Source organism: Taudactylus pleione, unplaced genomic scaffold, assembly GCF_031769625.1.
Source record: "Taudactylus pleione unplaced genomic scaffold, aTauple2 ptg000032l, whole genome shotgun sequence".
Classification (NCBI taxonomy): Eukaryota; Metazoa; Chordata; class Amphibia; order Anura; family Myobatrachidae; genus Taudactylus; species Taudactylus pleione.
The window spans coordinates 48,308,991-48,328,916 of NW_028284434.1; the positions used below are offsets into that span (position 1 = coordinate 48,308,991).

General features: G+C 44.0%; 1 protein-coding gene across 9 annotated transcripts in view; it reads right to left on the reverse strand.

The window, feature by feature from the left end:
- MAPK8IP3 (mitogen-activated protein kinase 8 interacting protein 3) overlaps window positions 1-19,926 on the reverse strand; it is a 107,429-nt gene that overhangs the window by 56,588 nt on the left and 30,915 nt on the right. For 4 of the 9 annotated variants that reach the window (XM_088452066.1, XM_088452068.1, XM_088452069.1 and 1 more), the window contains 5 exons: window positions 11,167-11,287; window positions 7,628-7,698; window positions 7,240-7,331; window positions 6,040-6,063; window positions 257-401 (listed from right to left, as the gene is read on the reverse strand). In XM_088452066.1, the coding sequence (XP_088308192.1) occupies window positions 257-401; window positions 6,040-6,063; window positions 7,240-7,331; window positions 7,628-7,698; window positions 11,167-11,287 (453 nt within the window). The remainder of the gene's footprint in view (window positions 1-256; window positions 402-6,039; window positions 6,064-7,239; window positions 7,332-7,627; window positions 7,699-11,166; window positions 11,288-19,926) is intronic. The other 5 variants (XM_088452073.1, XM_088452071.1, XM_088452072.1 and 2 more) reach the window with 3 other exon arrangements.

Consider the following 19,926-nt stretch of genomic DNA (forward strand, 5'->3'; position numbering starts at 1 on the left):
TTAAAATGGTGAGCTGTGAATATACAGTGGGTCCAAACATATGTGATGTATGAAATCAGATCTGCTGGTTGTATGTTGTATAGTACCGCACTCTGACAGACCATGGATGTAATAACTGATAGATCTTATCAACCGTTGTACGGACTATATAATACAGTCACATGACCTTTTCATATCCACTGCAAGGATAAGCGTGATGGATTTGATCATGGAGACACATGGCGGGAACTCTGTTCCGATGACCGTCTGAGCCAACCTTGTAGCTGAAACTGGACTTTAGCTGGCTGAGGTCACTCAGGTGCCAGTGGTCCGAGCTCGGGGTGATCTTGCCACCCAACTGCCCACGTACCATTCCGTCTGCCAGTGGAAAGACGTTGAGAGAAGTTGGGCGCTCCTTTCGGCTAAGAGACAGAGAATAAAAGTCGTAAGTCAGGGACTTTAGAGGTAAAACGTCAACAGAATACCACTCATTTTCTTAGTACTACTCGCAACTATATGGTGAAACTTTTGGCAAAGGTGCTTTATCAGCATGAAAGGGGGTATTGAGTATTCATCACTTGTACTCAGCAGAAACAGCCATTTTGTAATTTGAACAAATATTCATGAGAATGCAGTCTATGAATTCACTTGGAATCACTGAGGCATGAGGCACATTGTGCCTCAGTGGTGTGGTTGATTCCTGATTAATGGTCGGTTTATAGTCTCATGAATAATGATTCAACCCATGACATGTCTGTCTCTCATGTTGTTAAGATGACAGCTAAGTTCCAGGAAGCATTTCACTGTTGAGTTATGAAATAAGGATACATATACTCTGGCTGACCATTAAATATTAAGTTTATAAAACATTATGGGCCCCCATTTATCAACGAAGGTAACCAACAGCAGAATTTTTCATTTACAATCACTGTGATACAAACAAAAAATCCACTGATATTTACCAATACTTACCCCTCCGGCGAGGTCCAGCGAAGTCCTCCTCGTCTGCGAGGTCCTCTACTAGGCTGCTGGCAACGGCGGGGGTCTTGTGAAATGCGCATGCGCGACGGTCCCATGGTGGAAGGCTTTGCTGAAGCCGAAAAGGCAGCAGCGGGTCCCCATCACCGGCAACTAAAGATGGCGAGAGCATTGCCGTGACAACAGCAGTAATCTTAGATCAGTGGCGTAACTACTGCCCCCGCAGCCCCCGCGGAAGCTTGGGGGCGACGGGGGCAGTGGTTATGCCACTGCAACTGTGAGCGCTGGCCTCTGTAATGCAGTACAGTGACGTCATGACGTCACCCGCGACCTGGGGAACCTGCGCGGCCGCGTCTGCTGGATCTTTTTAGATCCAGTCAGCGTGGAAGCTGGAGAGACAGCCCAGATGACAGCGCGCGAAGTCAGGTAAGTGAGGGAGGGGGGGGAGAGGTTTGGGGAGGCCACAACTACGGGGGCACAACTACGGGGGGCACAGCTTTAATGGGCACAATTACAGGGGGCCCTGCATAATGGGCACAATTACAGGGGGCCCTGCATAATGGGCACTATTACAGGGGAACTTGCATTACTGTTTGGCATAATGTGTATTTGGCATTACTGTGTGCACAATGTGCTATTAGGGGCATTACTGTGTGGCATAATGTGTAAGGGGCATTACTGTGTGGCATAATGTGCTGTATGTGGCATTACTGTGTGGCATAATGTGTTGTATGTGGCATTACAGTGTGGCATAATGTGAAATAGGGGCATTACAGCGTGGCATAAATTTGCTATAAGGGCATTACTGTATGTCATTATGTGTTATACATGGCATTGATGTGTGGCATGTGTAAAGGGCATTGCTGTGTGGCATAATGTGTTGTAAGGGGTAATCCGGTGTGGCACACTGTTATAAGTGGCATTACTTAGTGTGTCATAATGTGTAAGGCACGTTACTGTATCATGTAACCACACACCTTAAACGTCGTCTTTGGGTGTGTTTGATCTTTGGGCGGGGAAGGGGGGGGCGCCTGAAACTTTTTTGGCATGGGGGAACAAAATTTATAGTTACGCCACTGTCTTAGATTACCGCTTTTTGTTAAATCCAGAGAGTAGGACATAACCCCATTAGCGAGCGCTCCAGGGGTTAAGCCTTGTTGATAAATGGAGCCCTATATATAAGATGGGCCTCCATACTTTACTTATACTAGAACAGCACAGCAGTAATTCACCACTTTCATAAAGTACACTGTGAACAGCTTCGTGGACCGGGCATCACACATGGAAACACACTGAAGCACAGGACAGCGGATTTGCTTGCTAAATTGAATTGTTTTCAGGTTTTAACTCCCATATTGTAACTAAATGGGCTTATCCCCCTAATACGATATTTTTTACCAATAATGTCATTAAATGGTTATCAAAATGTGCACACACTATGATTGGGTAGATGTACTAAGCATTGGAAAGATATATAGTGGATAGCGATAAAGGGTCTAAGCCTTGGATGGAGATAAGTGGAGAGAGATAAAGTACCAGCCAACCAGCTCCTGACATTTTTCAAATACAGCCTGTGACATGGCAGTAAGGAGCTGATTGGCTGGTAACATATCTCCGTTCACTTTATCTCCATCCAAAGCTTAGTAAATAGATCCCGTAGTGCCAACCAATCAGCTCCTAACTGTTATTTGTCAAACACAGCCAGTAACATGACAGTTAGGAGCTGACTGGTTGGTACTTTATCTCTCTCCACGACTTAGTACATCTCCCCCTCAACGGGATGTACTAAGCATTGCATCCGCAATGCCCTAGATCCCGCCTCTCTTCGGGTACATAAAACAGTTAATTACCGCAGTATGTACTTGGAATATTGCAAAGGACAGCTGTCCTGATAAGAGCTGCCCTTTGCGATAACCCCAGACAGAGGGACTTTCTGGTTTAACACCCAGAAGTTCCTCTGACGTCCTTCTGCACAGAAGGCCGGGGGGGGTGATGGGGGGGGGGGGATCCAACTGGATCCCTCTCAAGGGGAGCATCCCGAATATACCTGCAGATGGTGTTACCCATCGTGCTTAGTACATATGGGGTATGCGGTAAAACCCCCAAAAACTGAATTTTTGGGGGTTTCACCACATTTCTTCCTTTAGTACATCCCATCCCCTATATATATGTTATGTTTTCCCTTTCAATTTGTCTAAAATTTTTAAAATATAATACTAATGAAACATTAACAGATGAATGCATAATTATTTTCAGGTTGCATGGCTTTCCATTGCTTCAATAGATTAATTAACTTCTCTACAAAGGAATTGTTTTTGTCTCCTTACCTATCTTTTATACAGTGGAGCATCCATTTTATGGCCAGAACCAGGATGTAGCCTATTAATTTGCTAGAAACTAGTGACATCACTGAGGCCTGACTTATACTTATATGAGGAACTGATTCCTAGAGAATGAATAAGTCACAATTTCATGAATATTATTGTAACAAACAAAATGGCTGCCTCTGCTGTGTGCAAGTTACAGGTCTGCATTACAGGGTGATCCAAATGTGAGAGTAAACAGTACTTTGAGGAGAGATTATCACATTTGCTGACATATATTGTTTCAGTCTCTAACCAAACATTCACAAAATATTCCACAAAACATCTGACAAACATTAAAGGGTGGAATATAGATGTGCTCCATTTATGCACACAGCTGGAAAAACAGCCACCTAAATAAAATGTCTCTGTTTCTTTGCGTCATGTACTGTATAGCATCCTGTTAGTTTTATTATCAGTCTCTCTCAACATTTATTTTGTAGATTAGGATACCTAACTTACTGCATTTAGGACAGAGACCTGCGTATCTCTAGTTGCTGTGCTACTACAAGTCCCAGCATGTCCTGGCAGATACAGGCTGAGGAGGAGATGTACCAGGCCTTGGAGAGAGATGAAGTGGGGAAATTGCCCAAAGCAACCAATCAGTTTATCGGCGCCATGCATCAAGCATCACATTTTGAATGCGATACATCCCGCCATTTACCACATGCATAGCGGCATTTATTAACGCTATATGTATGTAATTTTAGAATTAAGGAGTCTATTTACTAAGCAGTGCTAGGAGACAGAGGGAAAAGTGATAAGGTGCCAGCCAATCAGCTCCTGTCATTTTTCAAAAACAGCCTGTGGCTGGCACCTTATCACTTTTCACTCTGTCTCCTATCACTGCTTAGTACACAGACCCCCTAAGATCGCAAAGGACAATTCTTCCAATAAGCGCATGCGAGACTGTTGGCCAGGGCTGTACTGGGAGAGATCCAATTATCCGTAAAGAAGCCCATAGCGCTGTAAAGTTTGATATATAAGGTCAAACCTCCAAAAAGGCGGTCATAGAAGCTAAATGGTTGCTTTGAGTAACTAATCCACATTATCTCTCCTTCAGTGTGGTCACTGGAGCTTGCAGTTCCATAAGAGCCAAGTTTGCCCCAAGACTGAAGAATAAAAGCGGAGAGGGATTTGCCATTCTGCAATAAGCAAAAGCCAAATAAACTTTATAAGCAAAACTTTTTTACTGACAAGATGTGGAATCTGACTCTGGTTACCAGAGACCCCTAACACAGAGTCACTAAGGTGAATGCTAGAATAGCTGTTAGCGAGACCACAACAGTCACATTACAAATGGCTGTGTAGAAGTGCACCTATATTTCAACCAAAACGCATTTATTAGATCAACATTTCAGAGATTGGGAAATTTTAGAGCAGAGTAAAAATTAGATCTAAAAACAGGCAAGTACTGACTCACGGACAAGAAAAAGATGTGCCACGGTACAGCACCATGCATGTGGCGTCAACGATAGGCTATTATGGGAATTAAATGTCAGCAGGAGAGCCTCCAACATGACCCCTTCCACAAGGTACAAAATGTTCTGTTCCTGCACTTCCCCATTATGTATGATTGAAGTCACCTGTGTTGAACCGATTAATTGATGAGAAAGGTATTGTTAACATAGGTGACTGCAAGTACAGCTATATCACGCACTAAAGCTGGCCACACATCTAAAGATTATCTGTCCAACCAGCCAACTAGTTGATTGGTTGGAATGAAAATCTGGTAACGTATGGAAGTAAATGATGATCAGCAATTTGCTCCTAAGTGCCAGAAAACAGATGAAAATGGTCGTCCAGAAAAGTTTGTAAAATGTTTGATCTAAACAATTTGTTCAAACAACAGTTTTTGTCCATTTTCCGGTGTTTGGGAGCAAATTGCTGATTGTCATTTGCTTTCATACCTTACCAGATGTTCATTCCAACCAATCAACTAGTTGGATGTTTGGATGTAAGTTGGTCTAGTGTGTGGCCAGCTTCACAGTACTGCCAAACTCGTGGATTTTTGTTTGCAGTCCCATAGGGTATCATACAAAAATCCATGAGTCAAGATCAGGCTGCGAGGGGGGGGGGAGCATTTTGTACCTAGTAGAAGGGTTTAAATTGGAGGATATGCCTCAGAATAAATCAAATTTATGGCTAGCTCCTGATATTTTATGCTATGGTGACTGACTGGCCTGTCTTCCTTAATAGCCCTTGACCGGGAAAAAAAAAAAAAAGTATAGTTTCCCACTTAAAATAGCCCCAATAATGTAGTTTGGTTTCCCAATCCTAACAACCCACCATCTGCTATAATTAGTAGGGTCCCAGCACTCACATCTGCTGGGATCTTCTTCAGCACTGGTCAGCTCTCTCCGTAGCAGGAGGGATCCGACACAGCGGTCCTAATAGACAGTCTTAGCGCTGCTGTGTCTGATCCTTCAGCTACATAGAAACAGAGCCAAGTAGAACTGAAGACGATCTCATCTATAATATGGGCGTCAGGACTGTACTTAATAGGCCAAAAGGCGGGGTCCCTGGGGAGAAAGGTGCGGATTTAGTACAGGAGTTATTACAAGTGAAAGCCCAATTTCATTCTTTCAGTGGACCGTGGTTAAGTTGCACGTTATACTTGCCATATAACAAAGAGATAAAAAGGACTATACAGTATATTCTGTGACTGGCAGCTGATCTACCCCTGTTCTCATTCACACAGCAAGAGAGAGACATTTACCTCTTCCTCCATGACTGGCGATGACTGTAGTGACAATTCACAGACAACATACCCAAACACAGCGGCCACAGCACGAGAAGCAAGACAAGAAAACAGCGATTAGATGCGCAGTGCATGCATAAAACAAATAACATGAGCCAGCGTGATAACAGAAATAGCAGATCACAGTGCTTTACAAATTAGGAACTGTTTGCGACCAAGATGCATATGTATAACTGAACATAGTACCACAAGCAGCCATCACTACATACAATAAGAAACGATATATACATAAACACATAGACATTGGTCCCTAATAATAATAACTTTATTAACTATCTAAAAAATACATATGGGAAACAAGCCACTTACAGAAATCTGCTTGTTTTGTTTATTTATATCTAATTATTATTATAAATCTGTATAATGTCTGTGTGGAAATGTTGAAATTATGGTTTTATAATGAACAAGTGACGTTAGTGTATGGGAATAAAAAACCTCTGCAAATGACATTTGTATTACAAAATAAAATCACTGGTAAGTCACAATGTGTCACAATGAGGCATCGGTCTTAGGAAGGGTTTATGGGTCAGCAAAATATAGGTAATAACTGAGAAAAAGTCACATTTTATCCTGCAAAAAATAAAACTGTGTTTTTTTTGATAGGGGTTTAAATGTGTTTACAGTTAGGATACATCTGCATTCCCACTGACGTGCCATAAGTATTACGCTAAGTAACCCTCATGTATCATTTAGTTTTTACAAAATGATATGTACTAAGCTTTGGAAAGTAATAAACTACCAACCAAACAGCTCCTAACTGTCATTTTTCAAATACAGCCTGTAAGATGACAGTTAGGAGCTGATAGGTTGGTAGTTTATCACTTTACAGAGCTTAGTACATCTCCCCCAATGTACATTTAGAACTCCTCAAAGTAAAGAAGAAAACAGAAAGCACTTGGTTACATCTAACAGTGTGAAGGATTCAACCTTATAATATTACATATACGGGTATGAGATGATGAAGTCTTATCCGGGGTGGGAAGTCATTATCCAAAAATTCCAAAAAGAGAAAAAAAGTCTGTCTGAGGGCTACTTTCATGTTTAAGTGGAATACTCCCAAGTGTAACTTTGCCTTTATAAATTCAGTTTTCACACATATATATTCAATCCTGTTTATTAGTACACAAAAATATATTAAGCTCTTCATTAAATTCCCACCTTCTGCCTGTGACGCCGCCATCAGATTGACTATTTCCAGCTACTTGCTGTAGTTTGGATCGTTCAATGTGTTCTACGTATGTCTGGATCATCTGTGAGGTAAACAAAATGGCTGCCTTAGTCATTGTCAGACAAAATTTTTTATTTTTTTTTACTGGAATTGAGGAATCAGGTTCTTCACCTAAGAATCCTTAATAACCGTAGGCTGCATCCTATATTATAGTTTCTTAAAGAGAAATTACAGAAAAATGTAACTCACTGAGAGGTGTATCATAAACTTGTAAAAAGTAGTCAGTTTAGGGCTGCAGTGAAAAAGATCTTTGCAGCAAGTGATAGAATATTCCTTAATTTATGTCACAGTTTTATAGCAAAGTCGCTCCTCACTCACCTCGGTATGTCGCTGGTGCAAAGCATTGTACTCTTTCTTCATATCAGATTCCCGCTCTTCTAGTCTAGAAACTGAGATACGTTTACAGACAGAACTAATCAGAATCCACGACAAACTTTACAAATACAGTACTAAGTCAAAGAGACACTGATGAAAACTGGAAAGGGAACATTTTGGAAAATAAAGGTCTCATTTAGAGGTGCGCCCGCAGAAGAGGCTATTGGTGGTTGCCCGTCTGCGACTTTATGCAAATGCCGCTGCAGAGCTCTTCCCTTGTGTTCAGCTGTGCGTCTGAATGTGCAAGGACTGAGAAGCCCACTTTTAGTGTCCGTGTGCACAGTAATACCGATTGGTGGTTCTTAGACGTTACTATCGGTCGCACCATCGAAACTCGTACCAGATCTATGGCGGGTGCAGTCTTTCTGGCCGAGTATGGTCTCCTATGTGAGTGGTTGAGCATCTGTGTACGCAGCCGTTTTCACTGACACGCCGCGCGACACTCCCATAACACGGACCATCTTCGTGCGCTCCCTAAGTTACTACCCTGTCCGCTCAGGAATACCCGATACATTTTCAATACACTTCTCCCTGCATGTGCCTGAAAATAGAACTGAATCCCTGCAGGGCTACAATAGGGATGCAGGGTCTGTGCGACTTAAGACGCATGCATAATAGCAAAAAAATCGCTCCAATACGTCAGACATAGGCCCTGCGTACGCCTCTGAAGCACGCCATAAATGTCTTAATATAAGTCCTATATGTAGGTCCATCATGGGACAGGCATCTTTCACTTTACACCATTGATGGGCAACCTGATAGGCATAGGCAGCCCTTTAACCTTCAAAAGAGCGCACATTGGGGGTGATTCAGGGTCGTATTCAATCATCGACGAAAATGGACGTTTTTCACCACAAAATTTTCAACAAAAAAACCCAGCAAACAGGCGAAACTGGAGAAAAAAACCTGGAGAAAAGTTTTCTTCATCCCAGACCAGGAGAAAAAAAAAAAAGCAAAATCCCTATTTTTGGCTAAAAATGTGGGGATTTTTTACAGAACCCTTTGGACACCCACCCTAATTATAAATTACCACAAAAAAAATTGTAAGTTGTGTACTTTGGCAAAAAAAAGGCCGCACAAATTTTGGGTGAAAAAAAAAAATTGTTGCTGCTTTGCAATTCTGTCCTTGCTAATATGCAAATGCAGCAGGAGGTATATGGCTGGGGTCACCATGACGACCATCCGGGAGTGACAGTCCGTGGCTTTACCACTTCTGGAAGATGGGACGGACACGCTCCGTTTTCGCGAACGCTGGTCCCCCACACAGCCTCTGCCTATAAATTAGGCAGATGCATAGCAGGGCTGAGTGCGATCACGAGTCCTGCGATTATCGGGAATCTGCGTTCAGCATTGCACTTATGTGCAAAGCTGATTTAGCCCCATTATACTTAATCTCAACCATACTTGCTGACTCTTGTTAAACCCCCTCTGGGAGAGTACCGGAAAGAGCAACCCACTAGAATGGTCGGGGGCACAGCGTCGCATTCTGGTTATCGAGGCCACACACCATCCCTCCTGTTTAAAGTAGTAATTTTCTTAATTTTTACAGAGTAGACGGAGCTACACTGCATCGTGGCTCCTTCCTAAGGCTGTTCAAAGCCGCAATTCGCTTCATTTTATAGCTGGGGTATGGGATTTGGATGACGCCATTCAATGCGAATCCCTCTATCCAACCTCCTGGCACTCACTCAGTCAGGAAGTGGGTGGCACCAGGAGATGAGCCAAATCTGCGGGGAGGCCCGGGAGAACCACCCCAAATTTGGGATTCTCCTGGACCTTCCGGGAGAGTTCGCAAGTATGATCTTAACATAACATGATTTAACACAATACATTTCATCATGAAAGTGTTTAAGTTATAACAAACAGAACTGGCAGATCTGACACAGGACAGAGTAGTGGGCCACAGGTGAAGGCTTATAGCAATAAGGCAGGGAGGAGATGGAGGCCACAGGTGAAGGCTTATAACAATAAGGCAGGGAGGAGATGGAGGCCACGGGTGAAAGCTTATAACAATAAGGCAGGGAGGAGATGGAGGCCACTGGTGAAGGCTTATAACAATAAGGCAGGGAGGAGATGGAGGCCACAGGTGAAGACTTATAACAATAAGGCAGGGAGGTGATGGAGGCCACAGGTGAAGGCTTATAACAATAAGGCAGGGAGGAGATGGAGGCCACTGGTGAAGGCTTATAACAATAAGGCAGGGAGGAGATGGAGGCCACAGGTGAAGGCTTATACCAATAAGGCAGGGAGGAGATGGAGGCCACTGGTGAAGGCTTATAGCAATAAGGCAGGGAGGAGATGGAGGGCACTGGTGAAGGCTTATAGCAATAAGGCAGGGAGGAGATGGAGGCCACTGGTGAAGGCTTATAGCAATAAGGCAGGGAGGAGATGGAGGGCACTGGTGAAGGCTTATAGCAATAAGGCAGGGAGGAGATGGAGGCCACTGGTGAAGGCTTATAACAATAAGGCAGGGAGGAGATGGAGGCCACTGGTGAAGGCTTATAACAATAAGGCAGGGAGGAGATGGAGGACACAGGTGAAGGCTTATAACAATAAGGCAGGGAGGAGATGGAGGACACAGGTGAAGGCTTATAGCAATAAGGCAGGGAGGAGATGGAGGACACAGGTGAAGGCTTATAGCAATAAGGCAGGGAGGAGATGGAGGCCACTGGTGAAGGCTTATAGCAATAAGGAAGGGAGGAGATGGAGGCCACTGGTGAAGGCTTATAACAATAAGGCAGGGAGGAGATGGAGGCCACAGGTGAAGGCCTATAACAATAAGGCAGGGAGGAGATGGAGGCCACTGGTGAAGGCTTATAACAATAAGGCAGGGAGGAGATGGAGGCCACTGGTGAAGGCTTATAACAATAAGGCAGGGAGGAGATGGAGGCCACTGGTGAAGGCTTATAACAATAAGGCAGGGAAGAGATGGAGGACACAGGTGAAGGCTTATAACAATAAGGCAGGGAGGAGATTGAGGCCACAGGTGAAGGCTCAGAGGACCCTAGGGCCACCTATTGCCCTGCATAAAAAAATATTTAAGGGAACTTTTGAATTTGCTAAAATGTGTGATCACAATAATCAATAATTAGTAGCGATGTGCCTGTTACCTAGAGTGTGGAGGCAGCCATTATATGGGCTGAACCATTGTTCATTAGTTACCAGCCTATCATATCACTAGAAACTAGACATCACTGCTAGGGAATTGCTAAACTGCATGCACACAGACACTGACTACATACTGGCTGCTGCACAAATAATGCATTTGGAATTCTGCCCTGGTACGGGAATATTTACATTTACAAAAAGTGCATAATGTCCTCCTAAACTAATTTTGCAGGCATTTAAGGAACTGATAATAATTGAATTCCCATGACCTAAATTATGGGTATGCCTATCTTACCCCTATATGGGTGAAAAGTCAGAGCGACTAGTTGGATGTTCAAGGAAAGGACTGTTCCACAGAATATAAGAAATCGTACTTTGGTCAGCATAGTTTCTGATCTTTAGCTCCAGCTGCCGGGACTGAAATTCAAGGCTTTCCACTTGGTACTGGAGATCTTTCTTCTCCTGCTCCAGCGCATCTTCAAACTCAATAAATTTCTGCAAGAAAGAAAAAACAAGCATGCATAGGTGAAACCATTTCCCCCATTCCACTGGCAGAAAGGTTAGAACAGCAGTCAGAGTCCTTATATCATTATAATAATCACATTGTGAAATATGCTGCTGAATACTGTAACTGCTCCTGTACAAATAACACAAATAGGAGAGAAAGAAACACTTTTTTGTGGGGGCACTTAGTTATATCAATCTTTATTGAATACCACTAGAATTCTAACATACAACACAAAAAACTAATTTTTAAAAATTAAACTGCATAGAACCTGCAGGGATGTAGTTGGCATCCTGGCGCTCAGAATACCGGCACTCAGAATGGTGGCGCCAGAATCACGATACCAGTCAGAATCCCGTTGCCAGCATCCTGACCGCTGACATCCCGACAGTAACTATTTGGGTTAAGGGGTAGTGTTAGGCACTAGGGGGAGGGTTAGGGTTTGGCTGTGGGCGGTGGGTGGGTTAGGCTGCAGGGGGGAGGGTTAAGGTTAGGCTGCAGGGGGGTTAGGGTTAGGCTGTGGGAGGGAGGATTAGGTTTAGGGGTAGGACTAGGGTACTTAACAATAGCTGTCAGTATTTTAACCCAGTTGGGATGCCGGTGTCGGGATTCTGAGTGCCAGGATTCTGAGTGCTGGCATTCCGTAGCCAACCCCTTTCTGCAGTAATGCCAGTGAGAAAGGATATATAATATACAAAACACAAGCAGTGTTTACCAACACTAACTAATCTTTGCTAGATGTATTATCCCACCAGATACAATGTTAAATACAGCATTCCTTGGACACAATGTTGCAGAATAATGACTCACTGGGTACAAAGATGCTGATAGATAGATAGATAGATAGATAGATAGATAGATAGATAGATAGATAGATAGATAGATAGATAGATAGATAGATAGATAGATAGATAGATAGATAGACAGTGAAGATATAGATAATACATATTTTTCAATCTAATATCTTATTAGTGAAATAAAATAGTTTGCACTTTGCAGAAGACCTCAGCAGTGAACTAAGTAATAGCATATGCTGTAATTAAGTAATCATTAAGTAATAACATATGCACATATTGCTGTCTCTGGAGTTGTGGCAGGTGCCATGATGATGGGCCTATGTTTATGTGGAGGCCTAGGGCTGTAGCCCCCTTCGAAACATTGTCAATCTGGCCCTGATGCCAATGACACAACCCCAGAATATTTTCTGATCTACTACCCAGCTAGGCTAATTAGGATGAACATGCGGCTCACTGCCAGCTCTTCTCAGTCCCTGTAACTATGACCTCGCTGGTTTACTATGTGGGTTTCCTCTGGTTCCAACCTCCAGCTCATGCATGGTTCATCTTGTTCCAAGTGTAGTGGAGGTTCCCTGTGCTCATAACATAACAAGTCCTGGCATCCAAGTACCTGACAGCGAGACAGCGGTTCCATGCAAGTGCTGGGAGTCCGGAATACACAGATTCTGTTGGCTGCACTCCCAGTCCTGGTTTCCCGCTTTAGTGGTTTGAACATTTTTTTGGCTAACTAGTTAACTTGGCCTGCTTTACCGATTTCTACGGTTAACCCTTCCACTGCCATTATTTCCCATTACACCTCTGAACCTAGGTTTCCCATAACTCCTGTACACCTTCTGCTTCTTGCATGCTAGCCCCAGTTTCTCCTGTCATCAGAGACTAACCTCCACCTGACAACTATATAATCAAGAACATTTGTATTGCAGTCGCAGCCTCTATAGTTGAAACTTATCATTTGTTATACATTTTGATGATCAAAACAGTCCATGAGGGTGAAAAATCAATTGTAGTGCTAAACACACTGGCCCATGGGTGCTATCCCTGGCCAAAAGGCTACAAAGACCACTAAAAAGTTATGTAGTCATTATTCATACAGAATGCTGACATAAAAGGTCAACACTAAAAATGTTGATAGTCAACAATTGTGAATGTCGACAGGCACAATGTTGACAGTCCAAGTTAGTTTTAGGGTTAGGATTAGGTTGTGTTAGAGATGGGTTAAGTTTAAGGTCAGGTTTGCTATGTGGACACGCTGACTGTCGATATTCAAAATGCCGACATTATGCCCATGTCTAGATTCCAAATGTCGACATTTCGTACCACACCCCACCTAAATAACAAAACATTCTAAAGATCTATACAATTTGGCCACCTTTGATGCAGATCCTGGGTGGGATGCACCAGGCATCATCCCGTCACTCATCGCATGCATGCTGGCATTAATAACGCTGGTATGAATGAAGAAAACGCAAAGAACAGATCTCCTGATAAGATAATTTCCCGATTAGAGCTGTCCTTTGCGATAGTGGGACTTCTGCATTTATGAAACAGAAGTCCCACTGGGCTTACGCAGAACGCTGTGCACCGCAGAGTGCACTGGGAGGGATCCGATTTGATCCCTCTCTCTACTGAATGCAAAAAGAAGGCCATAGGTTTCTATTGGGCAATGCCAGCTGAAGATGGTGTTGCCCACCGGCTCCAAGCTGTGTAAAATTTGCTTTCTCAATCTTGATACCATGTGTGTGGCTGGCTTTACTGTGTAGATTAGTCCAGTAATAAATGTGAAGTGCTACTTCATCTGGCTGCAATCCTGTAGTGTATTCTGATCAGGAGTGAATTAATGAGTCTGGGATGACTCACAGGCAGGGCTGGAATTTGTGCCAGTTGAACATGACGGTGACGTGCACGGGAGCTGCCATATGATGCAGAGATCGTAGCACAGTAGCTTCTAAACTTCTAATTGACACCAACCATTGTGACAGACAGCAACCGAACATTAGGCAAACTGACAGCTTGCACATCTACAATCAAACCACTGTCAACATAATTTCCAACCGCAGTTGTAAACCCTAATACGTTACATTTCTGGGAGACATATGCAAATATGCAGAATTTCACCAAGGCGCTGCGATTATATATGATCTTTTTTTTTGTGTAATAATCAATTTTTATTGAGCATATATGAACAAAAACAAGGGGAGGGGGTATAGAAAAGAAAAAGGGGTAGCATGGCCCCCCCATGCAGGGGCAGGGGAAACAGGACACCCATGGGCATCAATGATACAAGACATACAACTGATAATATGAAAAGAAGTAAAGAGGCAGACAAGTCAAAAAGGGCACAGAGGAGAAAAGTACACTGTAAAATCAGATGGATCACAGTAGACCAAAACAATGTAATCATCAGGATCCACAGTTGGGGAATAATTAAAATTAAACGAAGAGGAGGGGCTCCATGCAGTTGAGACCTTAGGGGGGCTCCCTTACCCTCAGTTACATATAGAAGCCACAAATAACAATTCACTAAAGTGGTAAGAGGTGGCCATAGAATATGGGACCTCTCAGGTCTCCAACATGAATAGGAGATGGGTCTTTGATACAACCTTAGCAAATGGGGGAGGGAGGCGGACTTCCTGTGTTGAGCATGAGTAGCTCTGGGTGAAATTGGGATATGACCAAGGACGTAATGGGCAGAGTTAGGGACAGCTAGAGGGTACCAATGAAGCAGGGCTAGGGTTGGTTCTGAAGTAAGGGTAAGGTCTGTCTAGTACATCTTTTTGAAGACTGTACACCTCTAGCATTCCCAGAAAACCTTGAAATATGGTACCTTCCAGGTTACATAAATGCCAGAAGACTTTGGAACAAGAGGGCCAGATCTTATGGAGTTTAGAAGGGGTCAGGGAAAATCTATTCAAAAGTTTAATATGCATTTCAGTGTGGTTAGTAAATTTGGACAGAGAGAATGAGGAGAGGTGGATTGTGTTCCGCTGTTTGGGAGTCTAGCACAGAGGTTCCCAAACACGGTCCTCAAGGCTCTCCAACAGTTCAGGTTTTAGAGATATCCATGGTTGAACACAGGTGGTTAAATCAAATTGACAGAGGTACTAATTAAGTTACCTGTGCTCAACCATGGACATCTCTAAAACCTCAACTGTTGGGGAGCCTTGAGGACCGCATTTGGGAACCTCTGGTCTAGCAGGTCAGGAGAAGACATAAAACAATATCAATAGGATACAGCACCACGGGAAGCAACAGTGGTTAGTCTGGCCAGTAGGTTGGGCGGAGGTGAAAAAAAAACTTTTGGTGTGGTGGGCAAAGGGTAGGGAAAAGGGAAGAATAGAGGATGGGGAAAACATGTCTGCCAGGGTCACAATGCCCATGAGAAACCAACAGGAACCATGGAGGCGCAGCAGCAATTATCTGAAGCCTTAAAAGACATATTTGTAGTAGGGAGGGCAAAATCAAAATGTAGCAGAAGTTTGGCTTCCTACAGGGTATCAAAGATAGCCGTGGGAAGCAAACTCATGCTACCAAGCCAGGTCAGAAAGAGCTAAGCTCCCTTGTGTTTTTCCACCATACAACCATAGGAGAGCTGTGGAGCCTCCCACTACCAAACATAGGAAAGAATAAATTTTTTCATACAATCTAAAACTTTACTGGAGATTGCATAGGGAACAGCACAAAATAAGTACATCAGTTTAGGTAAAAGCATAATTTTGAATGCTGCAAGGCGGCCTAACCAAGAAACCTTGTGATTCATCCAGACCGCAGCTATGGTTGTCAACTGAGCAAGTAAGGGGACATAATTGACATAAAAAACATTCTTAATAGAGATGGGGATTTCAATCCCCAAGTAGGTAAGGGAGGATTCCTTCTAAGAGAAGGGGATATGTAGCTTTAGGGATTGGAGGGCAAATTAATGAGACATTAATAGGGAGAGCCTCAGTTTTAGTGGCATTTAATTTATAGTACAAGGCTGCACTGTAGCAACACAGAATAGCCGGGAGGGCTGTCAGCGGGGACCCAGTGTCGGCTACAAATAAAAGGACTTTGTAGGCAAAAAGGCATAACATGAGAAATATCATGTATCGTAACCCCAGGGAAGTCAGGAGATAAACGAAGGGCTTGGGTTAAGGCTCAATCGCAAAATAAAAATTAAAGGGGAGAGGGCACCCCTGTCTCATGCCATTTGTGATCTGAAAAGGGGAGGAAAGGAAGCCACTACTAAAAATTTGTGCCGTGGGACCTGCATAGAGAGCTGTGATAGCATTGATTATGGCCCTCATTCAGAGCCGTTCGCTATTTGCGGTCGTTCGTTCAAAAACAAGGGGTGGCTATTCAAATGATCCGTTCGCAAATTGCAGTCTGTTCACACCTCTAAGTCTGAACGAGCGAGCAAAACATACGCTCGTTTATTTGATAAAAACGCCCTCTGGCCGCTCGCACCATACGTCATGTCCGCTATTTATTTGATTAATCGAGTACATCGTACAGCGTATGAACTGCTCGCTATTCTTGTGGTTGGTTTTTTCAACCGCTATTTTGCGAGCAGTTCTGAGTTTAAAAAAACCAAGTGACGTGGTCAATGACGCTGCTGGATTAATTATGCACACCCTTAAAACGCCCGTTTTGACCTTTAAGCACGCCTGCGTTCGAATTCCACTCCCCCGTTTTCAAGCACCTTCCCCTGTTACCACCCACATACGCCTCATTCTGTCACACAAAATAGCAGGCACTCGCTATATAGCGTACAAACGATTTTCGGCCGCACTGACTGGTTCGCGCATGCGTACTAAAAACCGTACGCATGCGCAGATGTGCGAACATCGCTCAGAACGAGCGTACTGCCGCTAACGAGCGGCTCTGAATGAGGGCCTATATCTCCTTGAAAATCAAATTTGGAATGGACCTGCCTCATATACCCCCAGTGCAGCCTGTCGCATGCCCTTTCCGTGTAAAGACAAAGAAGGAGTAATTCCATCTGCTTGCTCGACACCCATTCAACCAAATCAAACACTCTACAAATATTACCGGGGGCCTGATGTCCCAGAATAAAGCCCACCCGATCTTAATGAATCAACCCAGGGGGTAATGCGATTAGCAAGCAGTTATGCGTATATTGTCACATCAGTGTTGAGAAGTTCTATGGGTCTATAATTTCTGCAGTTAGTGGGATCTACACCCGGCTTTGGAATTGTAATAACTTGAGCCTCACCCATCTCCGCCAGCTTGTTTGTTTTTTTCATTTAATAAATATAATAAAACTCCATTTTATTTTCCCTGACTGTAGACTTCCGTCCCTACATTTCCATATTGCTCACTAACATACATATTACACCGCAAAAAGTACTCATATAAAGTATGTTCTTCTGTCAGATATGTACAATAGTGTATTACTGAAACTGTTTAGTGGAGTAAAATCATTAATATTTTAGTAATGGAAATATCTTTGTTAAAGACGCGTCTGATCTTTTTTTCTCTAAAGTTCACAGTACAGTTGTTATTTATAGGTTACCTTCCAGCAAGACCTTGTTCAGATCTTAAATTAACGCCTTACTGCTGACTCTGAGAAAGTGATCTACCCTAAGGAGATGATAGATGTACAAATCATTACTATTCCCAAGCTGGGTTATTGCCAAACCTTGGGTGGAAATTGTGTAGCCCTGTTGGAACACTGGGCCTGATTCAGAGCCGGACGCTCTGACAGAGTGCTCGCTCTGAATCAGGGCCGGCCCTCTGGTTTTGCAGAACGGCCTCCTGGCCGCTCGCATAGCTGTGGGTGACCACCCACAGCTATAGCGAGCGGCCATGATGATGGTCGCGATGGTCTTGACCATCGGGCTTGCGACGAGACCCTTGTGGTAGGGTCTTGTTGCCGCAAGCCCAAGAGTGCTTTCGACTCAAACAGAGCCGAAAGCACTCCCACTGACATCACTTGTGATGTCAGTGGGGCCGGCCTCAGACGGTAAGCGTTCCCATGGGAACGCCTCAGTCTGGGAAGCCACGCCCCTGGCCCGCCCACCAAAGGGGGCGTGCTGTCACTCAACATCGACAGCACGCCCCCTTTGGTACAAGACCCGGAACGAAGGTTTGCCCGTCGCTATCCGGGTCTCGTGCATGCGCACGATGGAGCCGGCTCCGTTGTGCGCATGCACACTGGGCCACCTTCGACCCGCTTGCGAACGCATAGCGCTCGCAAGCGGGTCTGAATCAGGCCCTCTGATCTAACATTGTTTCTGAAGGTAACAGAGACCAGAATCAGGGGTGGACACTATTCCGATGTTTGTACAGTTGGCCGATGGTTTTTGTACAGCTCATGCGTCTGAGTCGCACTGAGCATGTGTTGCCATGGGTTAGCGATGGCGGCTGTAGTCAGTATTTGGACACAGAGTGATTGACAGTCAGTGTGCGTTTATAGGAGGGAACTGGGAGGTGGCTAATCAAATGAAAGCGCGTCACAAGCATTTTGTGGGCGTGTTGGAGACAGTGGCTGCATCTTTATACTCAGTTTCACTAGCCCCGGCGGCTCTCTTCCGATGGATATTCTGAGCAGCCATAGGGTTGCCCATTAGTTCGATGTTGCATCTTTGTACACAAGCAGCAGATTAGAGACGCAGCCAATGGGTGTCTCTGTACAAATGACAGCGGCTGCGGCATCAGCATGATTTATCGCTGCCGTCATATATAGATGCATCCGCGACGGGATTAGCGCCCACCTCTGAATCAGACCATCAGTCACACTACACCTGAATTAGACAGACTTTGCGCTAGGGAGACAGCCAACTTATAAGACTAGGAACATTTTTTTCTTGCTTGGAATGTACACCAGCCCTATTTGGCTTTGCAGGTTGTTTCCTACAATCCATCCTCACTGTCTATCCAGGTCCGTCGGCCTGAGGTTTCAATCATGGGGCATAGTCCCCTAGCTTCCAGATATATAATGTGACTCTCCAAGGCTGTCCGCTTCCTCTCTTAATCCTTGTATTAGCTATCAAACCCCTGACAGAGAGAGTAAGGAGGTCTACTTAAGTCACTGGGTCCCAAGTGTGTGATTTGCATCAAGTTAGTGTGTGATATGTATCATGTTAGTGTGTGATATGTATCATGTTAGTGTGTGATATGCATTAAGTTATGGTGCGTACACACTGGGCGAAAAAGTGGAGGACTGAACGATAATGATATCGTTATCGTTCAGTCGTCCACTTTATCATCCATTTTTAAGCCCAAAAAGATGAACGATAACGACGACGCGCGTTCCCGCGGGTCGTTCGTCATCATCGTTCGTCGGGCTGACATGCAGGCCAACTTGACGATCTCGTGAGGTTGCTGCATGTCAGGGAATGGGGGAGAGAGCCCGGCGCTGAACGATATCGTTAATGATATCGTTCAGCGGCTGTGCTCAATGTCATGAACGACATTGAGCACAGCCTGCCGGGGACACACTAGACGATATCGGTCAGGGAGCATATTGTGTAGTGTGTACCCACCATTAGTGTGTGATATGCATTAAGTTAGTGCGTGATATGCATTAAGTTAGTGTGTGATATGTATCAAGTTAGTGTGTGATATGTATCAAGTTAGTGTGAGATATGTATCAAGTTAGTGTGAGATATGTAACAAGTTAGTGTGAGATATGTATCAAGTTAGTGTGTGATATGTATCAAGTTAGTGTGTGATATGCATTAAGTTAGTGTGTGATATGTACCAAGTTAGTGTGTGATATGCATTAAGTTAGTGTGTGATATGTATCATGTTAGTGTGTGATATGCATCAAGTTAGTGTGTGATATGTATCATGTTAGTGTGTGATATGCATCATGTTAGTGTGTGATATGC